The following is a 20,917-nucleotide window of genomic DNA, read 5'->3' on the forward strand; positions in this document are numbered from 1 at the left end:
AATGCAATGATTTCTCCTTAGAATTCTTAGGCTTAGGACATAATGAAGGAACCACAATTTCTCTACTAATGTTGTTAGAATTCACAACTTTAGGTAAAAATTCAAAAGAAGTTCGCAACACTGCCTTATCCTGATGAAAAATCAGAAAAGGAGACTCACAAGAAAGAGCAGATAATTCAGAAACTCTTCTGGCAGAAGAGATTGCCAAAAGGAACAAAACTTTCCAAGAAAGTAATTTAATGTCCAATGAATGCATAGGTTCAAACGGAGGAGCTTGAAGAGCCCCCAGAACCAAATTCAAACTCCAAGGAGGAGAAATTGACTTAATGACAGGTTTTATACGAACCAAAGCTTGTACAAAACAATGAATATCAGGAAGATTAGCAATCTTTCTGTGAAAAAGAACAGAAAGAGCAGAGATTTGTCCTTTCAAAGAACTTGCGGATAAACCTTTATCTAAACCATCCTGAAGAAACTGTAAAATTCTCAGAATTCTAAAAGAATGCCAAGAAAAATGATGAGAAAGACACCAAGAAATATAAGTCCTCCAGACTCTATAATATATCTCTCTGGATACAGATTTACGAGCCTGTAACATAGTATTAATCACAGAATCAGAGAAACCTCTTTGACCAAGAATCAAGCGTTCAATCTCCATACCTTTAAATTTAAGGATTTGAGATCCTGATGGAAAAAAGGACCTTGCGACAGAAGGTCTGGTCGTAGCGGAAGAGTCCACGGATGGCAAGAGGCCATCCGGACAAGATCCGCATACCAAAACCTGTGAGGCCATGCCGGAGCTACCAGCAGAACAAACGAGCATTCCTTCAGAATCTTGGAGATTACTCTTGGAAGAAGAACTAGAGGCGGAAAGATATAAGCAGGATGATACTTCCAAGGAAGTGATAATGCATCCACTGCTTCCGCCTGAGGATCCCGGGATCTGGACAGATACCTAGGAAGTTTCTTGTTTAGATGAGACGCCATCAGATCTATTTCTGGAAGCTCCCACATTTGAACAATCTGAAGAAATACCTCTGGGTGAAGAGACCATTCGCCCGGATGCAACGTTTGGCGACTGAGATAATCCGCTTCCCAATTGTCTATACCTGGGATATGAACCGCAGATATTAGACAGGAGCTGGATTCCGCCCAAACCAGAATTCGAGATACTTGTTTCATAGCCAGAGGACTGCGAGTCCCTCCTTGATGATTGATGTATGCCACAGTAGTGACATTGTCTGTCTGAAAACAAATGAACGATTCTCTCTTCAGAAGAGGCCAAAACTGAAGAGCTCTGAAAATTGCACGGAGTTCCAAAATATTGATCGGTAATCTCACCTCCTGAGATTCCCAAACTCCTTGTGCTGTCAGAGATCCCCACACAGCTCCCCAACCTGTGAGACTTGCATCTGTTGAAATTACAGTCCAGGTCAGAAGCACAAAAGAAGCCCCCTGAATCAAACGATGGTGATCTGTCCACCACGTTAGAGAGTGTCGTACAATCGGTTTTAAAGATATTAATTGAGATATCTTTGTGTAATCCTTGCACCATTGATTCAGCATACAGAGCTGAAGAGGTCGCATGTGAAAACTAGCAAAGGGGATCGCGTCCGATGCAGCAGTCATAAGACCTAGAATTTCCATGCATAAGGCTACCGAAGGGAATGATTGTGACTGAAGGTTTCGACAAGCCGAAATCAATTTTAGACGTCTCTTGTCTGTTAAAGACAGAGTCATGGACACTGAATCTATCTGGAAACCCAGAAAGGTTACCCTTGTCTGAGGAATCAATGAACTTTTTGGTGAATTGATCCTCCAACCATGATCTTGAAGAAACAACACAAGTCGATTCGTATGAGATTCTGCTAAATGTAAAGACTGAGCAAGTACCAAGATATCGTCCAAATAAGGAAATACCACAATACCCTGTTCTCTGATTACAGACAGAAGGGCACCGAGAACCTTTGTAAAAATTCTTGGAGCTGTAGCTAGGCCAAACGGCAGAGCCACAAACTGGTAATGCTTGTCCAGAAAAGAGAATCTCAGGAACTGATAATGATCTGGATGAATCTGAATATGCAGATATGCATCCTGTAAATCTATTGTGGACATATAATGCCCTTGCTGAACAAAAGGCAAGATAGTCCTTACAGTTACCATTTTGAATGTTGGTATCCTTACATAACGATTCAATATTTTTAGATCCAGAACTGGTCTGAAGGAATTCTCCTTCTTTGGTACAATGAAGAGATTTGAATAAAACCCCATCCCCTGTTCCAGAACTGGAACTGGCATAATTACTCCAGCCAACTCTAGATCTGAAACACAATTCAGAAATGCTTGAGCTTTCACTGGATTTACTGGGACACAGGAAAGAAAAAATCTCTTTGCAGGAGGTCTCATCTTGAAACCAATTCTGTACCCTTCTGAAACAATGTTCTGAATCCAAAGATTGTGAACAGAATTGATCCAAATTTCTTTGAAAAAACGTAACCTGCCCCCTACCAGCTGAGCTGGAATGAGGGCCGCACCTTCATGTGGACTTAGAAGCAGGCTTTGCCTTTCTAGAAGGCTTGGATTTATTCCAGACTGGAGATGGTTTCCAAACAAACTGCTCCTGAGGATGAAGGATCAGGCTTTTATTCTTTGTTGAAACGAAAGGAACGAAAACGATTATTAGCCCTGTTTTTACCCTTAGATTTTTTATCCTGTGGTAAAAAAGTTCCTTTCCCACCAGTAACAGTTGAGATAATAGAATCCAACTGAGAACCAAATAATTTGTTACCCTGGAAAGAAATGGAAAGTAGAGTTGATTTAGAAGCCATATCAGCATTCCAAGTTTTAAGCCATAAAGCTCTTCTAGCTAGAATAGCTAGAGACATAAACCTGACATCAACTCTGATAATCTCAAAGATGGCATCACAGATAAAATTATTAGCATGCTGAAGATGAATAATAATATTATGAGAATCATGATCTGTTACTTGTTGCGCTAATGTCTCCAACCAAAAAGTTGAAGCTGCAGCAACATCAGCCAATGATATAGCAGGTCTAAGAAGATTACCTGAACACAGATAAGCTTTTCTTAGAAAGGATTCAATTTTCCTATCTAAAGGATCTTTAAACGAAGTACCATCCGACGTAGGAATAGTAGTACGTTTAGCAAGGGTAGAAATAGCCCCATCGACTTTAGGGATTTTGTCCCAAAATTCTAATCTGTCAGACGGCACAGGATATAATTGCTTAAAACGTTTAGAAGGAGTAAATGAATTACCCAATTTATCCCATTCTCTGGAAATTACTTCAGAAATAGCATTAGGAACAGGAAAAACTTCTGGAATAACCACAGGAGATTTAAATACCTTATCTAAACGTTTAGAATTAGTATCAAGAGGACCAGAATCCTCTATTTCTAAAGCAATTAGTACTTCTTTAAGTAAAGAACGAATAAATTCCATTTTAAATAAATATGAAGATTTATCAGCATCAATCTCTGAGACAGAATCCTCTGAACCAGAAGAGTCATCAGAATCAGAATGATGATGTTCATTTAAAAATTCATCTGTACTTCCGGTTGGGCGGGCGCTAGTAACGGACGCATCTGAGAGAGCTCCGTTGTTTGACCCTTCTATCAGGCAGCGTGTAGCGCTACAAGTCGCCCATTAAGCCACTATCCTTGGCAGAGGGACCTTGACCTCTGTCCGGACACGAGCAGGCAAGGAGAATTTCCAACTTTTCCCTCACCGGAGCGCAAACAAAAAAAAGTGGACAAACGGAGGTACGGTAGTCGGAACGGCTACACCATCACAGGGCTTACCTCGACCCCTTTTGCTGCGACAAGTGCAGCCTCATAAAAACAGAACAACGGTTAGTAGTTGAAAAGCAGTGATCGGACCTGAATAACGGAGGTCAGTAGTGCCGCGGCGGCCATTTTCCCCCATACGCAGCAAACTTTCTTTTTACTTTGGCGCCACTCTAACCTGACACTACTGCTAAGTAACGACCCACTGCCCTAATAATACTAAGCTCTGGAGAGGTGGGGGGAAAAAGTTTACTCCCTCAGTAAAAAGGGCCCGGTGTGGTGGGAACTACTGTAAGCTTACATCCAAAGACTGGAACTTTCTTGCCATAATTACCCCCACACACACAGGCGCAGCAGCACTACACAGCTCCTGTAGGGACTGAGGGAGATAAGGCACCTACTATTAGTTTTTACTTAGACATCTGACTGGGGAAGCAGAGAGGGACACCAAGCCTCATGTATTAAAAACGAAGTGAACACCACCCTTTCTCTTTTTATGGACATTTTCAGCCCCGGGTGGGCAACAGGTGATATGAGGAGATAAACGCTGAGTGACCCCCCCCCAAGACACCCCCCCCCCCAGAAACTCTCCTGAGCTGCCTATGATTCTGACTTGATCCTTGCAAACCACAAGACCTTAAGAAGCAGAATTGGTCCTAACGCTGGGACATCTTTTGTCTGTATGCAAAAATACTACGCCCCTTATAATAAAAGAACTGACAACATGTCCAAGCAACGCCAGACTGAGAGACGGCAAAAAAGCCAAGCTGAAGTGCACACGCCGCCAGCCGCGGTAATGGAGCTCTCTGACCCTCTGCCACAAGATACCCACCCAATAGTCTCGCAACTGTCTGCCTTATTCTTGCCAAAAATTGAACAGTTACAGACGGGACTAGACACCCTGTCCACAGATTTCAAGTCCTTCTCAACACGATTAAATATAGTGGAGCAAAGGGTAGCGGACACTGAGACACAGCAGAGAGAATCTGCGCTAGACATCACGCAGCTTCAACGCCAAAATAAAGCTTTAATATCTAAAATAGAGGACCTGGAAAACAGATCCCGGCGCAACAACATCCGTGTGGTGGGGTTATCTGAAATGGTTCCAGGATCCGCACTAATTGACTTCGCAGAAAGAGGGCTCCCGAAACTGCTGGGTATGGCCGACTCTGATATCCCATGTATTGCAGAAAGAGCGCACCGCGTGGGGCCCTTACCATCTAATAATGGACAAAAAGCCTTATCTAGGCAATTGATGATTAAATATCTTAATTTCAAGGACAAAACCCTTATCTTGAAAGCCTACAGACAAACAAAGGAACTATTCTATGAGGGATCCAAAATACACTTATTCCAAGACTACTCGGCTGAAGTGGCAAGGAAGCGCAGAGAATTCTCTCCCTATTGTAGGGAAAGGTGAATTGGTGTCTCTCTTGTACCCAGCAAGACTCCGGCTGCAGACCCCTCAAGGCCCAAGATTTTTTGAATCTACAACCCAGTTACGGGCTTTTATGGCCTCAAGAAACCCATGCAGAAGGGATCAAAATGAAGTAGATGAAATAGAAGAGGAAGAGAATCCTTGACCCTGTAGTGGCACTCTTTGAGGGATACAAACTGTGCGGGATCTAAGATACCCCGCTGTCTTTGTTATTGTTCTTGTTTGCAGGGACATGATAGAGGAATGGAAGCTAAGGACGCAACTCAAGCATGATGTCGATGGGCTCAGCCCAGGACACTATTTCATATCCTTTTCTTTGGGAATAAAGGGGGGGGGGGGGGGTGGGAGGGGGGGGGTCCGCTTTTGATTGTCTGCTATATTTTATTACTGCAGTATTTTATTGTTCACTGTTGCCGTGTTGCTTGATTATTTTTCTCCTTCTTTGTCTCTTCTCTGCCTTTTCTCACTCATCTCTGAGACTTTGAGATACTGCCCTGTTAAAACACGTATTGTATCATAGTACTGATTGTTAGTAATTCTGCTCCATTGTATTTTCCAAGGCTGTCACCGAATCAGCATAACTCAACCTTTCCTGTTCCTAAGGGGAGAGGACCCCAGGGTGTCAGAACCGTAAGTAGTGAACGTAATCGCACACTTAAACGCTTAGCACGTTGCTAGTAGAAAACACTGAGCCAGTATACTATAGTAGTCTCTAACACATAACTCACCATACAGGGATCCCTCCCACCGTACTATCATTGAGGATGGGACTACATATTATCTCATGGAATGTAGGGGGAATCACATCTCCTCTGAAACGAAAGGCCATATTGAAATACTTAAAATCTAGAAAGACCGACATAGCGATCCTCCAAGAAACCCATCTGAAACCCACAGAGCATCAGAAGCTAAAGCAGGGTTGGGTAGGCGAGGTTATATATACTAAATATGACAGCAACAGAGCCAGGGGTGTAGCGATCCTCTTCCGCAAGAACTTAGACTACAACATAACTCACACTGTGCTAGACCCCCAGGGACGATATATCTTACTCAGGCTCACAGTTGACGGCACTCCAATGCTTCTAGGGGGGGTCGACGGACCCCACACACATAAGTCAGACTTCTGGAGTGAACTCAGGGTCCAATTACTGAAAATTGCAGATGTCCCGATAGTTCTTGGTGGGGACTATAATATTGCGCCACAGACCCCTGCTGACAGGTTTCATAACCCACTACACTCACAGACAGGTCGAAGCACAAATCTCAACGCTAGGAGAGACACAAACCTGCTTCGCAGGTTTCGAAATGCTCTTCTCCTCACGGACATCTGGAGAGATAGGAACCCGGAGGTCAAGAGTTTTACTTGTGCCACTCCGGCAAAGGATACTCTGTCCCGCATTGACTATTTTTTGATTTCCAAGTCCATGCACCCTAGGGTCAGGGACGCGGGAATAGATAATCCAGTTCTCTCAGATCATGCCCCAATCACACTGAAGCTACAACTAGGGCCAGATAGGCCTCTCACTTCTAGATGGTTATTCCCCAAGTATCTGCTACATGACGATAATTTTAGGAAGCACCTTATAGGGGAGTGGCTAACGTACGCTGACACAAATCAGGGACATAGGAACACAACTGTACTGTTCTGGGAGGCAGCTAAGGCAGTGCTGAGAGGCTCTACGACATCTTATGTCATAAATTTCAAAAAGAAAAAGCGGGCCAGGGAGGAGCTACTTCTTAAACAACTTTTAAACGCCAGAAATAGATATTTGCGTAACCCCACGACAGCGAACAGACTCAAATACCAAGACACCAAAACACACAGAGACACATATCTAACCCAAAACGCAGCAAGAAATGCCACAAGATTACAAGCCAGGTACTATCGCTATGGCAATAAAACAGGAAAAATGCTGGCCAGACTGACTAAACTAAATAATGGCTGCAACACAATACAGGCTATTAAATACAATGACATGCTACATACTGATACAGCAGGAATACAGAGGGCATTTACACAATTTTACTCAAAACTATACACCAGGAGGGAAGTCGACACAATCACTCGGGAAAACTTCTGGAGTGACATTCCTCTGCCCACATTAACGGAGCCCCAACGGCAAGCGTTAAATGCAAACATAGCCCCGAGTGAGGTACTTGCCTCTATAGGGAGGCTTCCCCTAGACAAAACCCCGGGACCTGACGGCCTACCCGGGGAGTTTTATAAAATACTTGGACAAGAAATAGCCGACCCATTAGCTAGACTGTTCAACGGTATACTGCAGGGCGACGCCAGTGTGTCGCAGAGATTTACAGAAGCAAATATCAGTTTGATTCTCAAACAGGATAGAAACTGCTTAGCCCCCGAATCATACCGCCCGATTTCACTAATGAATTCGGATTATAAACTACTCACGAAAATCCTGGCGGATAGGCTAGCGATAGTGCTTCCCAACCTTATTCATGAAAATCAAACGGGATTCGTGAAAGGTAGGTCATCGGTGGTCAATGTGCGCACCCTGCAATTCTTGCTCACCCATTATTGGAATAAAGCAAGTAAGAACCGAGTACCACAGCAGGAAGAAGCATGTGCACTCCTAGTTGACGCGGAGAAGGCCTTCGACAAGGTCCTTTGGAGTCACCTATTCCTTACACTAGATCGGTTTGGGATATCTGGGAACTTCTCGAGAGCATTGAAGGCATTGTACACTAACCCCCAGGATGCAATATTAGTGAATGGAATGCCGTCCCAACCATTTGCCTTAAATAGAGGAACGAGACAGGGGTGCCCGCTCTCGCCTCTCTTGTTTGATCTGGCCTTAGAGCCTCTTGCCGTAAAGATCAGGCATACTACAAAAGGGCTCAAAATAGGTGACAAGACGCTGCATCTGTCACTCTTTGCGGATGACATGGTGTTGTACATCCAGGACCCCAGACTTAACATCCCGATGATAATGGATATTGTTAAAGACTTCGGCCTTATCTCTGGGTATAAAGTCAACACTGATAAAACGGAGTTAATCTGGTTATCGTATGCCAACGAGATACCCGACCTCCACTACGACTTTCGAGTAGCGGGGGATACCTTTAAATACTTAGGAGTGAAGCTATCGCGCAATCCGGGGAACTGGTATGATATAAACTACGCACCCCTGAAAAAAAGGAGCCTTAGATCTGACCAAGCACTGGGTGGGACTGCCACTGACCGTATCAGGCAGGATAGCCCTCATTAAAATGGTCCTATTTCCCAAGCTGCTATACGTAATGCAGATGCTGCCCCTACTCATACACAAAAAGGACTTGCTATATTGGAAGTCGCTCTTCATGTCTTTCATTTGGGCTGGGAAAAAGCACAGGATTCATTACAATAGAATGATAGGTTCGGTCTCCTCGGGAGGTATGGGGTCCCAAATGTTGAGTTGTACTGCTGGGCCGCACAAGCGAAATACGTCCTGGACTGGTTAACGGGAAACAGTCACTTTACAATCCCTGAACTAGAGCGACATGTGGTTCAGCCCTGGTCGCTTTCTGTTCTCCCACACCTGAGGGCGGATAAATTAGAAAAGCTATTATCGCCCTATCCCCTCCTGTCGCAGCCACTGCAGGCTTGGAGAAAACTGTGCAATAGGCTAAAATGCAGCCATGAAATCTCCAAATACATACCCTTGCAGGGGAATCCACTTTTCGTGCCAGGTTTAACTACCCAAACCTTCAGGACTTGGAAGTCCTTGGGACTGGACAGAGTATCCAAGATGCTGGATGGTCCTGGCAGAACTATATGTACTTTCTCGCAGCTCCAAACGACCTACAATCTCCCCCGCACGCACCACTTTGCCTATCTACAGGCTAGGCACTATGCCTCAGAGTTGGTTAACTCAGAGAACTTCCCTGAACCTAACAGTGCCGTTCACCAGCTCTGCAGTATTTACTCTCAGGGTTGCACTTCCATCTCCCCAATATACAGGACATTGTTGGCCCCTAATAACGAACACTCACTGGAATATTTAGGGGAAAAATGGACAGAGATCCTGAGTGCACCTATTACCAAAGCGCAGATTCAAAGTAGCATTGAAAACGTTCGGAAGGCCACTCTGGCGACGAACATCAGAGAGTCTCACACTAAAATCTTACAGTTAGCCTACGTGACTCCGCACCAATACAAGAAGTGGGAAAGAGACCACACAGGGAACTGTCCGAAATGCTCTAAAGCACAAGCAGCCTTGCTGCACATGATATGGGAATGCCCCAAATTGACCAAGTTTTGGGGGATGATCTGTTTTTGGCTACGCTCCCTAAACATACAAGTAACTACGCTTACCCCACAAATGGTAATATTCCTGGACACGCCAGGGCTTCCTAGAAGCCAGGCAACCTTTATGCATAATGTCATTCTCCAAGCGAGAAAAATAATCTTGAAATATTGGATAGATAGACGAGCCCCCACCCTGTCGCAGCTAAAAACTGAAATACACTCACAGCTGTTACATGAACAGGTAGACACTATGGGAGATGTGGCTAATCGTACAGCACGTTTCATGAGAAAATGGGACATTTACCTACACTCACTGCATGCCTCGCAATTGGCGAGAATTCTATATCCCATACGCAACTCTGAATACCTCTTGGAAGCTCAGTTGCGAGGAGAATGGAGGGTAGACTTTGATGCACAGTAAATAGGGAGGTATCTCCTCTTTAGTGAAGGGTAGGAAGTCAATCAGGTAGGGGGTGCTGACACCCTGGGGGAGTGGCGATAGCCGACTGGCTGAGAAATGGAGGAGGGGGGGGGGGAAAGGGGGGGTGGGAATGGATTGGTTTAAAAATAAAAAATTGTGAGAGACATGTCATGTTAATGCAAAACTAATTGTTACACAGTATCAGTTTGATATTCTGTAACCATGATTGATGTTATATTATTCTTGATATTTGACCCCCAGAACTCGGGGACTGTTCTCTTTTTCTCTTGTCTTGATTTATGTTATGTCTCTTCACGGAATAAATAAAGGATTTAAAAAAAAAAAAAATTCATCTGTAGAGAGAGAAGTTTTAAAAGATTTTTTATGTTTACTAGAAGGAGAAATAACAGACATAGCCTTCTTGATGGATTCAGAAACAAAATCTCTTATGGTTATCAGGAACATTCTGCACCTTAGATGTTGAAGGAACTGCAACAGGCAATGGTACATTACTAAAGGAAATATTATCTGCTTTAACAAGTTTGTCATGACAATTAATACAAACAACAGCCGGAGGAATAGCTACCAAAAGTTTACAGCAGATACACTTAGCTTTGGTAGTTCCAGCACTAGACAGCGATTTTCCTGAAGTATCTTCTGACTCAGATGCAACGTGAGACATCTTGCAATATGTAAGAGAAAAAAACAACATATAAAGCAAAATTGATCAAATTCCTTAAATGACAGTTTCAGGAATGGGAAAAAATGCCAATAAACAAGCTTCTAGTAACCAGAAGCAAAGAAAAAATGAGACTGAAATAATGTGGAGACAAAAGCGACGCCCACATTTTTTGGCGCCAAATAAGACGCCCACATTATTTGGCGCCTAAATGCTTTTTGGCGCCAAAAATGACGCCACATCCGGAACGCCGACATTTTTGGCGCAAAAGGACGTCAAAAAATGACGCAACTTCCGGCGACACGTATGACGCCGGAAACAGAAAAGATTTTTTGCGCCAAAAAAGTCCGCGCCAAGAATGACGCAATAAAATGAAGCATTTTCAGCCCCCGCGAGCCTAACAGCCACAGGGAAAAAAGAGTCAAATTTTAAGGTAAGAAAAAAATTGATTCAAATGCATTATCCCAAATATGAAACTGACTGTCTGAAAATAAGGAATGTTGAACATCCTGAGTCAAGGCAAATAAATGTTTGAATACATATATTTAGAACTTTATAAATAAAGTGCCCAACCATAGCTTAGAGTATCACAGAAAATAAGATTTACTTACCCCAGGACACTCATCTACATGTTTGTAGAAAGCCAAACCAGTACTGAAACGAAAATCAGCAGAGGTAATGGTATATAAATAAGAGTATATCGTCGATCTGAAAAGGGAGGTAAGAGATGAATCTCTATGACCGATAACAGAGAACCTATGAAATAGACCCCGTAGAAGGAGATCATTGAATTCAAATAGGCAATACTCTCCTCACATCCCTCTGACATTCACTGCACGCTGAGAGGAAAACCGGGCTCCAACTTGCTGCGGAGCGCATATCAACGTAGAATCTAGCACAAACTTACTTCACCACCTCCATAGGAGGCAAAGTTTGTAAAACTGAATTGTGGGTGTGGTGAGGGGTGTATTTATAGGCATTTTGAGGTTTGGGAAACTTTGCCCCTCCTGGTAGGAATGTATATCCCATACGTCACTAGCTCATGGACTCTTGCTAATTACATGAAAGAAATATAGATAAATTAGATAGATAGATTCAATAGATAGATATATAAATAGATTTGATAGATAGCTGGGACCCATGGCTAGGTTCCCTGAGGCGGTTGCGGCGCCCAAGGCTCTGATTAGAACAGAGCACTCTGGAGCGTATCTGCCCTCGGCCGAACTTAGAAGCTCCCAGTTTAGCTCTGTTGAAAAGGTTAGGCTGAGACACCCAGTTGAAAGGGGATGGGAAAACAAAAAAAGAAGACACTCCCCCCCTCCCCTGCACATGTAAAGAAAGATTACACAAACAGGAGCCAGCAGAAGTCTGTAAACGCATGTATACATCTGACACTGTGGGGCTTGGTTAGGAGTCTGAAAATCAGCACAATTTTAATAAAAAAATAAGAAAAACTATACATTGTTACAAAAACATCCCCATGGGCTATACAGGGAGTGCAGAATTATTAGGCAAATGAGTATTTTGACCACATCATCCTCTTTATGCATGTTGTCTTACTCCAAGCTGTATAGGCTCGAAAGCCTACTACCAATTAAGCATATTAGGTGATGTGCATCTCTGTAATGAGAAGGGGTGTGGTCTAATGACATCAACACCCTATATCAGGTGTGCATAATTATTAGGCAACTTCCTTTCCTTTGGCAAAATGGGTCAAAAGAAGGACTTGACAGGCTCAGAAAAGTCAAAAATAGTGAGATATCTTGCAGAGGGATGCAGCACTCTTAAAATTGCAAAGCTTCTGAAGCGTGATCATCGAACAATCAAGCGTTTCATTCAAAATAGTCAACAGGGTCGCAAGAAGCGTGTGGAAAAACCAAGGCGCAAAATAACTGCCCATGAACTGAGAAAAGTCAAGGGTGCAGCTGCCAAGATGCCACTTGCCACCAGTTTGGCCATATTTCAGAGCTGCAACATCACTGGAGTGCCCAAAAGCACAAGGTGTGCAATACTCAGAGACATGGCCAAGGTAAGAAAGGCTGAAAGACGACCACCACTGAACAAAACACACAAGCTGAAACGTCAAGACTGGGCCAAGAAATATCTCAAGACTGATTTTTCTAAGGTTTTATGGACTGATGAAATGAGAGTGAGTCTTGATGGGCCAGATGGATGGGCCCGTGGCTGGATTGGTAAAGGGCAGAGAGCTCCAGTCCGACTCAGACACCAGCAAGGTGGAGGTGGAGTACTGGTTTGGGCTGGTATCATCAAAGATGAGCTTGTGGGGCCTTTTCGGGTTGAGGATTGAGTCAAGCTCAACTCCCAGTCCTACTGCCAGTTTCTGGAAGACACCTTCTTCAAGCAGTGGTACAGGAAGAAGTCTGCATCCTTCAAGAAAAACATGATTTTCATGCAGGACAATGCTCCATCACACGCGTCCAAGTACTCCACAGCGTGGCTGGCAAGAAAGGGTATAAAAGAAGAAAATCTAATGACATGGCCTCCTTGTTCACCTGATCTGAACCCCATTGAGAACCCGTGGTCCATCATCAAATGTGAGATTTACAAGGAGGGAAAACAGTACACCTCTCTGAACAGTGTCTGGGAGGCTGTGGTTGCTGCTGCACGCAATGTTGATGGTGAACAGATCAAAACACTGACAGAATCCATGGATGGCAGGCTTTTGAGTGTCCTTGCAAAGAAAGGTGGCTATATTGGTCACTGATTTGTTTTTGTTTTGTTTTTGAATGTCAGAAATGTATATTTGTGAATGTTGAGATGTTATATTGGTTTCACTGGTAAAAATAAATAATTGAAATGGGTATATATTTGTTTTTTGTTAAGTTGCCTAATAATTATGCACAGTAATAGTCACCTGCACACACAGATATCCCCCTAAAATAGCTATAACTAAAAACTACTTCCAAAACTATTCAGCTTTGATATTAATTAGTTTTTTGGGTTCATTGAGAACATGGTTGTTGTTCAATAATAAAATTAATCCTCAAAAATGCAACTTGCCTAATAATTCTGCACTCCCTGTATAAATGGATCCTCTACAAACCATTTACACAACACAGTTCCACAGCGAGAAGAGCAAACAATTACACTGCTCGGGCACATAAGAGAATGTCATTTATACGCTACAATGACCCTTAAATAATGGCATAAACTGGTGCTAAATGTGGGCCAAAAAGTGTTTGAAATAGTTAGGAGATACAGAAACGCCCATACTGATATTTACCAAGTACCCTATAAGCAGTGTTCCCTCTAAGGACAGTTTTGTGTGCAGCCCAGCAGTGAAACAGTTAACAAGAGAACCATACCTTGCCATCTGCATTGTGTAGTGTTTGCTAATTGCAGGGTGTGGTTACCTAATTAACTGTTTCACTGCTGGGCCGCACACAAAACTGGCCTTAGAGGGAACACTGCCTATAAGAAAATAAAAAACTCAGGTTTTCTAGTTAGGGCATCAGATTCTTGAGAAAACGCAGTGAGGATTGTCCCTCACAAGTTCTCAAGTGCTCAAAAGCTACCATTGCCCTACTGAAGAGACTGACGTGGACTAGGCTAGACCCCAGAAGGGAACAGAGTAAGCTTACTTTTCTAAAAAAAAAAAAAATCTTCACCTCCTCGAACTACAGGCAAAGAGAATGACTGGGGGATTGTGGGTAGGGGAGTGATATTTAACAGCTTTGCTGTGGTGCTCTTTGCCTCCTCCTGCTGGCCAGGAGTGATATTCCCAAAGGTAATTGATGATGATCCGTGGACTCACTGTGTCATAATAAATAAATAAATAAATAAATAAATCCTACAACATTTTTTTTGCATTCTATGTTTTTCACCATATTTGGTTATTTCTACAACCAAATGTCATAGTACAAGAGGGCTTAATCTGCTAAAAAAAAAACAACCTATGATTTGCGCATATAGCTCACTGCAAAAGCAATGAAATATGCCACCGGATCTTTGTGGATGGCACATAAGATAAAACAGATATAATGGGCACTATGAAACAGATCAAGACAAGCGGGGTCGCATCCTCAGATCAAGGGAAAAACAACCTGCCAGGTGGATCTCAGGAGTAATATTATATCCAGCTGTTATAGTTCAGCTAACAGAAGGTCTGATGCACACAACAAAAGCCTTATATTTCCCTAACAAATGAGCTGTTATCTGCAGTTACAAAACTATTGGATGATTTTGCTACATTTACATTTATATAAATGATAAATTGTATGACAGCCCATTACCCCCTATTAATGGTCCCTTGAGCTGTGAGCGAATCTGGAAATACCCGGGATTTCATTCTGACCTTTTAAGGAAGAAGCTTACCCTGCCCAGTACAGCAAATACTTAAAGTGATTGTACTGGATACGAAACAGAAACCAGCCTCTCTCACATATAATATTGTAACAATTATCAGCAGTGGTCCATTAAACCAATTTGGGGGCTACAATAGAATATAATTTTTTAAATCTTGAGCCTTTTGTTAGTCATTTGCATTTAGCCCCTGTGATAAAATGCTACAAAAACTCAATGTTGTGACGTGACAGTGGGCTATGACGTCACAGCAGATGTCCCCACACCTGAGCTTATAGGGACGGGCTAATTACACTAGTAATAGTGAAGGAGACAACCAAGAACAGGACTAAACCTCTCAGTGCACACATTTCCCTAGTTACAAGGGACAGGCATACAACACCTTCTAAAAGACTTTCAAGTAGTCTTGTAATAAATTAACATACCAGTAGAGTGAGAAATCATTCTGGATACACTAACACCTTATTTGCAGTTACTTTTCAATGGCCAAACTCCACCCACGACTTGCCTTATTTCAAGAAGCCAAAGCCACTCTGAGCTAGTTACTGGCCACCGAGTCATTTTGTAAGGAAAACCTGCATTGTTTTTCAGTTTGTTATCTTATCACCTCTGGAGAGGCCAGTTAGCCGTTAGGCATGCGGTGTCTGTAGAGTGCACTTCTAATTCTCAGTTAGAAAACCCCAAACCACATGACACAGGGCAAAAGAAATAATGAGTATTTTGCTTTGTATTTACTTGTCTCTAACGACACAGCTGAGACTTTAACACAGGGTCACCCCTGTTCTCTTGTGACCTCTCCTATCCCATCTAGCAAAAGGGAACACAACCAATAGCGGGATTAAGCAGACAGCTCACATGACCTGGCCTCACTATGGCAACAAAATCATTAAACTGCACAGAGGCGGTGGAGCGACACTTAGAGACACTTAGAGATTTAGCTGGAATACAATTAAAGGGACAGGACACCAAGGAAATCTATAGGGGAGAACATACTATAGCAATACAGCCTTGCTGCTAAATCAGAAAGTGCTTAAAAAAGGACATAAAACCCAAAACAATTCTTACATGATTCAGACAGAGCATGCAATATTAATCAACTTTCCAATTTACTTCTATTATCTCATTGTCTTTGTTCTTGGAATCCTTTATTGAAAAACAGGAATGTGCACGTGTCTGGGCACTATATGGCAGCAGTTTTGCAATAATATTATACATTAGCAAGAGCACTATATGGCAGCACTATTACCTGTCCTGTAGTGCTTCAGGCACGTGCATGCTATCGATCTAGATATCTCTTCAAGAAATAACAACAAGAGAACTAAGCAAATTTGATAATAGAAGTAAATTGGAAACTATTTTTAAATTGTACGCTCTGTCTGAAACATGAAATAAATGTTTGTTTCGTGTCCCTTTAAAATGACAATTTTATAGTAAAATTATCCAAATGTTTTAGAGCTTTGAATTATAGCAGAAATGCTTGTGTGTAATTCTAGCAGATACACAAGTATGCTCATAAACAACAATGCACTGCGGCTCCTGAAGCAACTTTAGCGTATGTTTAATCTATTTACAGGGGTAAAACACAATGAAAACCAGGCAGCAGGAGAAAATGAGTCATGAACGAATATTCTGTATGAGATGAATGAATGGCAAAACGCTTATCCCTGGGCAGGTCTTGTTAACTGGGAATTTCCGCTTTAAAAAGGGACTTTAAACTCAGAATGTAAATCACACCAGAAATTCATTTAGTTAAAATATTATTTTATGAAACATTATTTTGCTTTAAAGCAGTCCTGAAAATTGCACTTGGCCCACACTGCCTAGAGAGACTGGAGCTCAAAACATGTAAGTTGTGCTGCAAAAGGTCCGAGTCAGCTGCACATTTAAACATCACTAGAGTGTGGTATTTAATAAATATTTTCCTTGTTTGAATCTGTATTCAGCACAACCAGACTAAAGAACATTCCTGTGGTCTGCAGCGCCCCCTGCTGCACAAGTAATAGAAATACACCTGAAGCTTACCTTCAACTGGTTAAGCTTCAGCAAGTCACTATCCAGCAGAGAAGACGAGCCAATTGCACTGAGGAGACGTCTCTGTTCTGATCGACGCTCAGAAAGTATCCGGTTTGTACCCTACAGAGAAGATGGCAAAGTCAGCATACACACATATGTCACAGTAAACCTGTAGTGCAGATGCTAAAGGGATGGTAATCTGTGCCACAATTATATACTGTACACAAGGGGGTCTAAAGCAAAATTCTATAGCACTGAGGTATTTGTCCCTCTGGATCAGAGGCTCATATGCTTCACATAATATAGACGATCATTACAGCATTTCTATTCTAAACTTCCTCCAAACTCCCCTTTCAAATCCTACTTGAGAAAACAACATATAAAATTCAGAAGTTAAAGCTCCTAGACAGCTGTTGTGATGGTCAGACTATAAACAAACCTCTGCACTCGTCTATTGGTTATACCTCACCTGTCGCTCGTTACGTAGGGTGAAGATGCTGCGACTCTGGGACTTACCTGCGTGTCAGCGTCCAGCTCTTGTACAGACACAGGATACACGTTCAGATACTTGTCTTTGTCCTTTTTGCTGATAGAATAGTATCCTTCACTCCTGGCACAGCCCGTCTGGTGCTCCCGTAACCCATCCTGTTTACTTCGTCGTCGCTTCGGGTTAGCAATGTTGGTGAGTGGGATGTTGTTAAGGAAAACAGCAGAAGAGAAAAACACCCACCATAACAAGCACAGGAAACGTTATAAAACTACTGATACACCATTAAGGTGAAAACTCGAAAAAAAAAAATTTAGTCCAACACTCAGAGACAAAAGAAACTAATACACATGTGATTTTCTACCGATTAGGGGCTAGATTACAAGTGGCATGCTATTTAGTGCTTTCACTCGCGAGCAGACACCGCAGAAGTAAACTTTTAACGCGTGCTGGTTAGTGCGTGATTATTACAAGTTGAAAGTAAATTGTTTGCGCGCAAGCAAAGATTGATGCGCTCTAACTTCAGAAATTACGAGGGCACTAATTTATTCTCCCGTTAGACTTAAATGGAGCTGCAGAGTTAAAAAAAAAACCTAATACCTATTGCTCGGACACTAACCTGACCGTGTTTAACCAAGTGCGCTATAGTCGACCCAAAACACTGCTCAAAATCTACTCTGGCATTTATGCAGAGGAACAAGTACAATGTTCTGGAATAGCCATCCCAGTCCCCAGACCTGAATATCATTAAAAATCTGTGGGGTGGTTTGAAGTGGGCTGTCCATGCTCAGCAACCATCAAACCTAACTGAACTGGAGATGTTTTGCAAGGAGGAATGGTCCAAAATACCTTCATCCAGAATCCAGACACTCATTACAGGCTATAGGAAGCATCTTGAGGCTGTTATTTCTGCTAAAGGAGGCTCTACTAAATATTGATGCAATATTTCTGTTGGAGTGCCCAAATTTATGCACCTGTCTAATTTCTTTTTAATGCATATTGCACATTTTCTGTTAATCCAATAAATCTAATTTCACTACTGAAATATTACTGTGTCCTTCAGTTATTTGATAGATTAAAATGAATTTACTAATCCAAACACCCAATTATTTATAAATGAAAATCATGGAAATTGTCAGGGGTGCCTAAACTTTTGCATACAACTGTATATACACACACATATTATAACCCTTTTCACTCAAACACCTTGTCATATACCATAAACTTTTGAACCCTAATAACTTTTTAAAAAAAAAAATATTTATGTGAATAGTTTTTATCACATAGTGATAGGAGTTTATCTGTTTATTTAAATGTATTTCTGCTACGTTAACGCCTTATCCTTATCTTCAGATGTGCTTACCCGACGAGTGTAAAATGCTACTGCGCTCGGTATTTCTATATCCTGTGTGCGCCAACGTTAGCATAGCACTTGTAACCTTGCCGTAAATAGGCAGGAAAAGGATTTAAAAAAATGCATGTAAAAAGGGAAGATACTCATTAGTTTACCATTTTTAGGGAATAAAAACTCCAAATATTCTGCCCTTTAAAAAAAATAATGTTATTATAAAATATATATATATAAAAACTTTCCAATTTACCTCTATTATAAAATTGTCTTCGTTCTCTTGGTATATTTTGTTGAAGGAGCAGCAATGCACTACTGGGTTCTAGCAGAGTACATCTTGTGAGCCAATGACAAGAAGTTCTGTGCAGCCACCAATAAGCAGCAAGCCCCCAGTAGTGGGCAGCTCCTCCTCAGCCTACCTAGGCATGCTTTTTCAACAAAAGATGTCAAAAGAACAAAGCAAATTAGATAACAGAAGTAAATTGGAGCGTTTTCTAAAACTGTATGCTCTCTGAATCATGAAAACAAAGTGACTTTACTGCCCCTTTAATGAATTTCATTTTGCTGTATAGACAAAAGCAGCACGGACGGCTTTCTGAAAACAGATGTAAATGCACCTTGCACAGAGTGCACACTCAGCCCATTTAAATATAGCTTTTAAAGTTGAACATTTTCTAAAATACATTTAAAGAGATATTAAACCATAACAGACATAATAATGTGTTCAGCGCTAAGATACGCCTTATAAACACTATGCAAATGATGATTTTACAATTAGATCAGTGTTTTAAACATTGATGAAGATATAAGTGTAAAGTTTTAGTTTCTATAAAGTAACGAGCGCCCGTGTTTAAACTTAAGTTTTGCCCTTATCTATATTTCCTGCTGAGAATTAGGACCAGATATAAAAAAGGCAATACAATAGATTGTGCAAACAAGGCCTTGTGGAAACTCTGTTAGATAATTTCATTAACCACCTTATGTTCCATACAGCATCGTTTGCACTGTCCTCAGCGGTAGATAGATAAGGGTAAACTTAAGTTTAAAGCTAGCGGCGCCCATTACTTTATAGCAACCGGAATTGACAAAACCTACAATTTTTTTTAGGAATATTAGGGGGGGGAATAAATAATGAAAGTATATTTAGAGTATATTTAAAAAGGTTTTAAATTATACAGCTTATCTGATAACCTCATACTGTTTAATATCCCTTTAATACTGAATACTCTAAAATACCATGTTTTGTGGTATAATCAAGCCTTTTTTTTACATTTAAAGGGACATTTCAAACATTATGAGCTCTAAATTGTTAGCACAAGTAATGTTTGAGTGTCACAAAGTGGTTAAATCTATAGGTTAAGTCCCGCTCAGGAGCCAAGAGGAACTGAAGTCACATGTAGCTGACAGTCACTGATTGGTTGACTGGTCATGTGATGTTTGGGAGCTGCACTGCTTGCGCCTAACATTAAGGACTTCATCTTTGTAAGGGTTAATCACACAGTTATCTAGAAAAAAAATGACATGCTCTAAAGAACTAGGGAATAACATTTTAGCATTAGAACGTTGCTTTAACATAAACAAAGAAGCTGGTGGCTCCTTGTATAATAATACTGGATTCCTAGAGTTCAAAATACAGCTAAAGAAACCCAGATACTTACTGCTATCAGATCAATTATAGTACAAAAGCCATAGATATAAAGGGACAGGCTTATGCAGGGTACAAATAGAATTTTCCTTTGTTGCCCCACAATATGGAGGAAAGTATGGAAACCTTTTTTTTTGCTATACACCCATAACTGCTAAGGATATTGGTATGGTGCACCCAGTGGGTGTCATTTAGCCAGTCCGTGCTGTGATCTTCCTGTAAAAGCTTCTCGTAGGTCTCCCTCAGGAAAATCATATCCTCAAAATCCAGCCCTGTGTTCCAGATATCGTAGAGGATGGTCATCTGCTCAAACTCACTTCGAATCTCATATCGTGGAAGAGAAGAAGGAAGGAGATTTCGGCGAGCTCTATGGGACCTCAGTTCTCGTGTGCTCACCCATAATTCCTCCTCTTCTTCCTCCTCCTCCTCCTCATCGTCATCCTCTGAAGTAACATCCCCAGTTTCTTCCACCTTCACCAGCTGCTGCCTCAGACTCTTGCCTCTAA

General features: G+C 41.8%; 1 protein-coding gene across 1 annotated transcript in view; it reads right to left on the minus strand.

Moving 5' to 3' along the window:
- The window catches only part of SETD1A (SET domain containing 1A, histone lysine methyltransferase), a 116,868-nt gene that overhangs the window by 27,182 nt on the left and 68,769 nt on the right, over positions 1 to 20,917 (minus strand). Inside the window, exons 14-16 of the mRNA XM_053694806.1 lie at positions 20,576 to 20,917; positions 17,448 to 17,617; positions 16,941 to 17,051 (exon numbers count right to left, since the gene is read on the minus strand). The exon at positions 20,576 to 20,917 is cut by the window's right edge and continues 1,035 nt beyond it. Coding sequence (XP_053550781.1) covers positions 16,941 to 17,051; positions 17,448 to 17,617; positions 20,576 to 20,917 — 623 coding nt within the window. The remainder of the gene's footprint in view (positions 1 to 16,940; positions 17,052 to 17,447; positions 17,618 to 20,575) is intronic.

Source organism: Bombina bombina, chromosome 11 (assembly GCF_027579735.1).
Source record: "Bombina bombina isolate aBomBom1 chromosome 11, aBomBom1.pri, whole genome shotgun sequence".
Taxonomy (NCBI): Eukaryota; Metazoa; Chordata; class Amphibia; order Anura; family Bombinatoridae; genus Bombina; species Bombina bombina.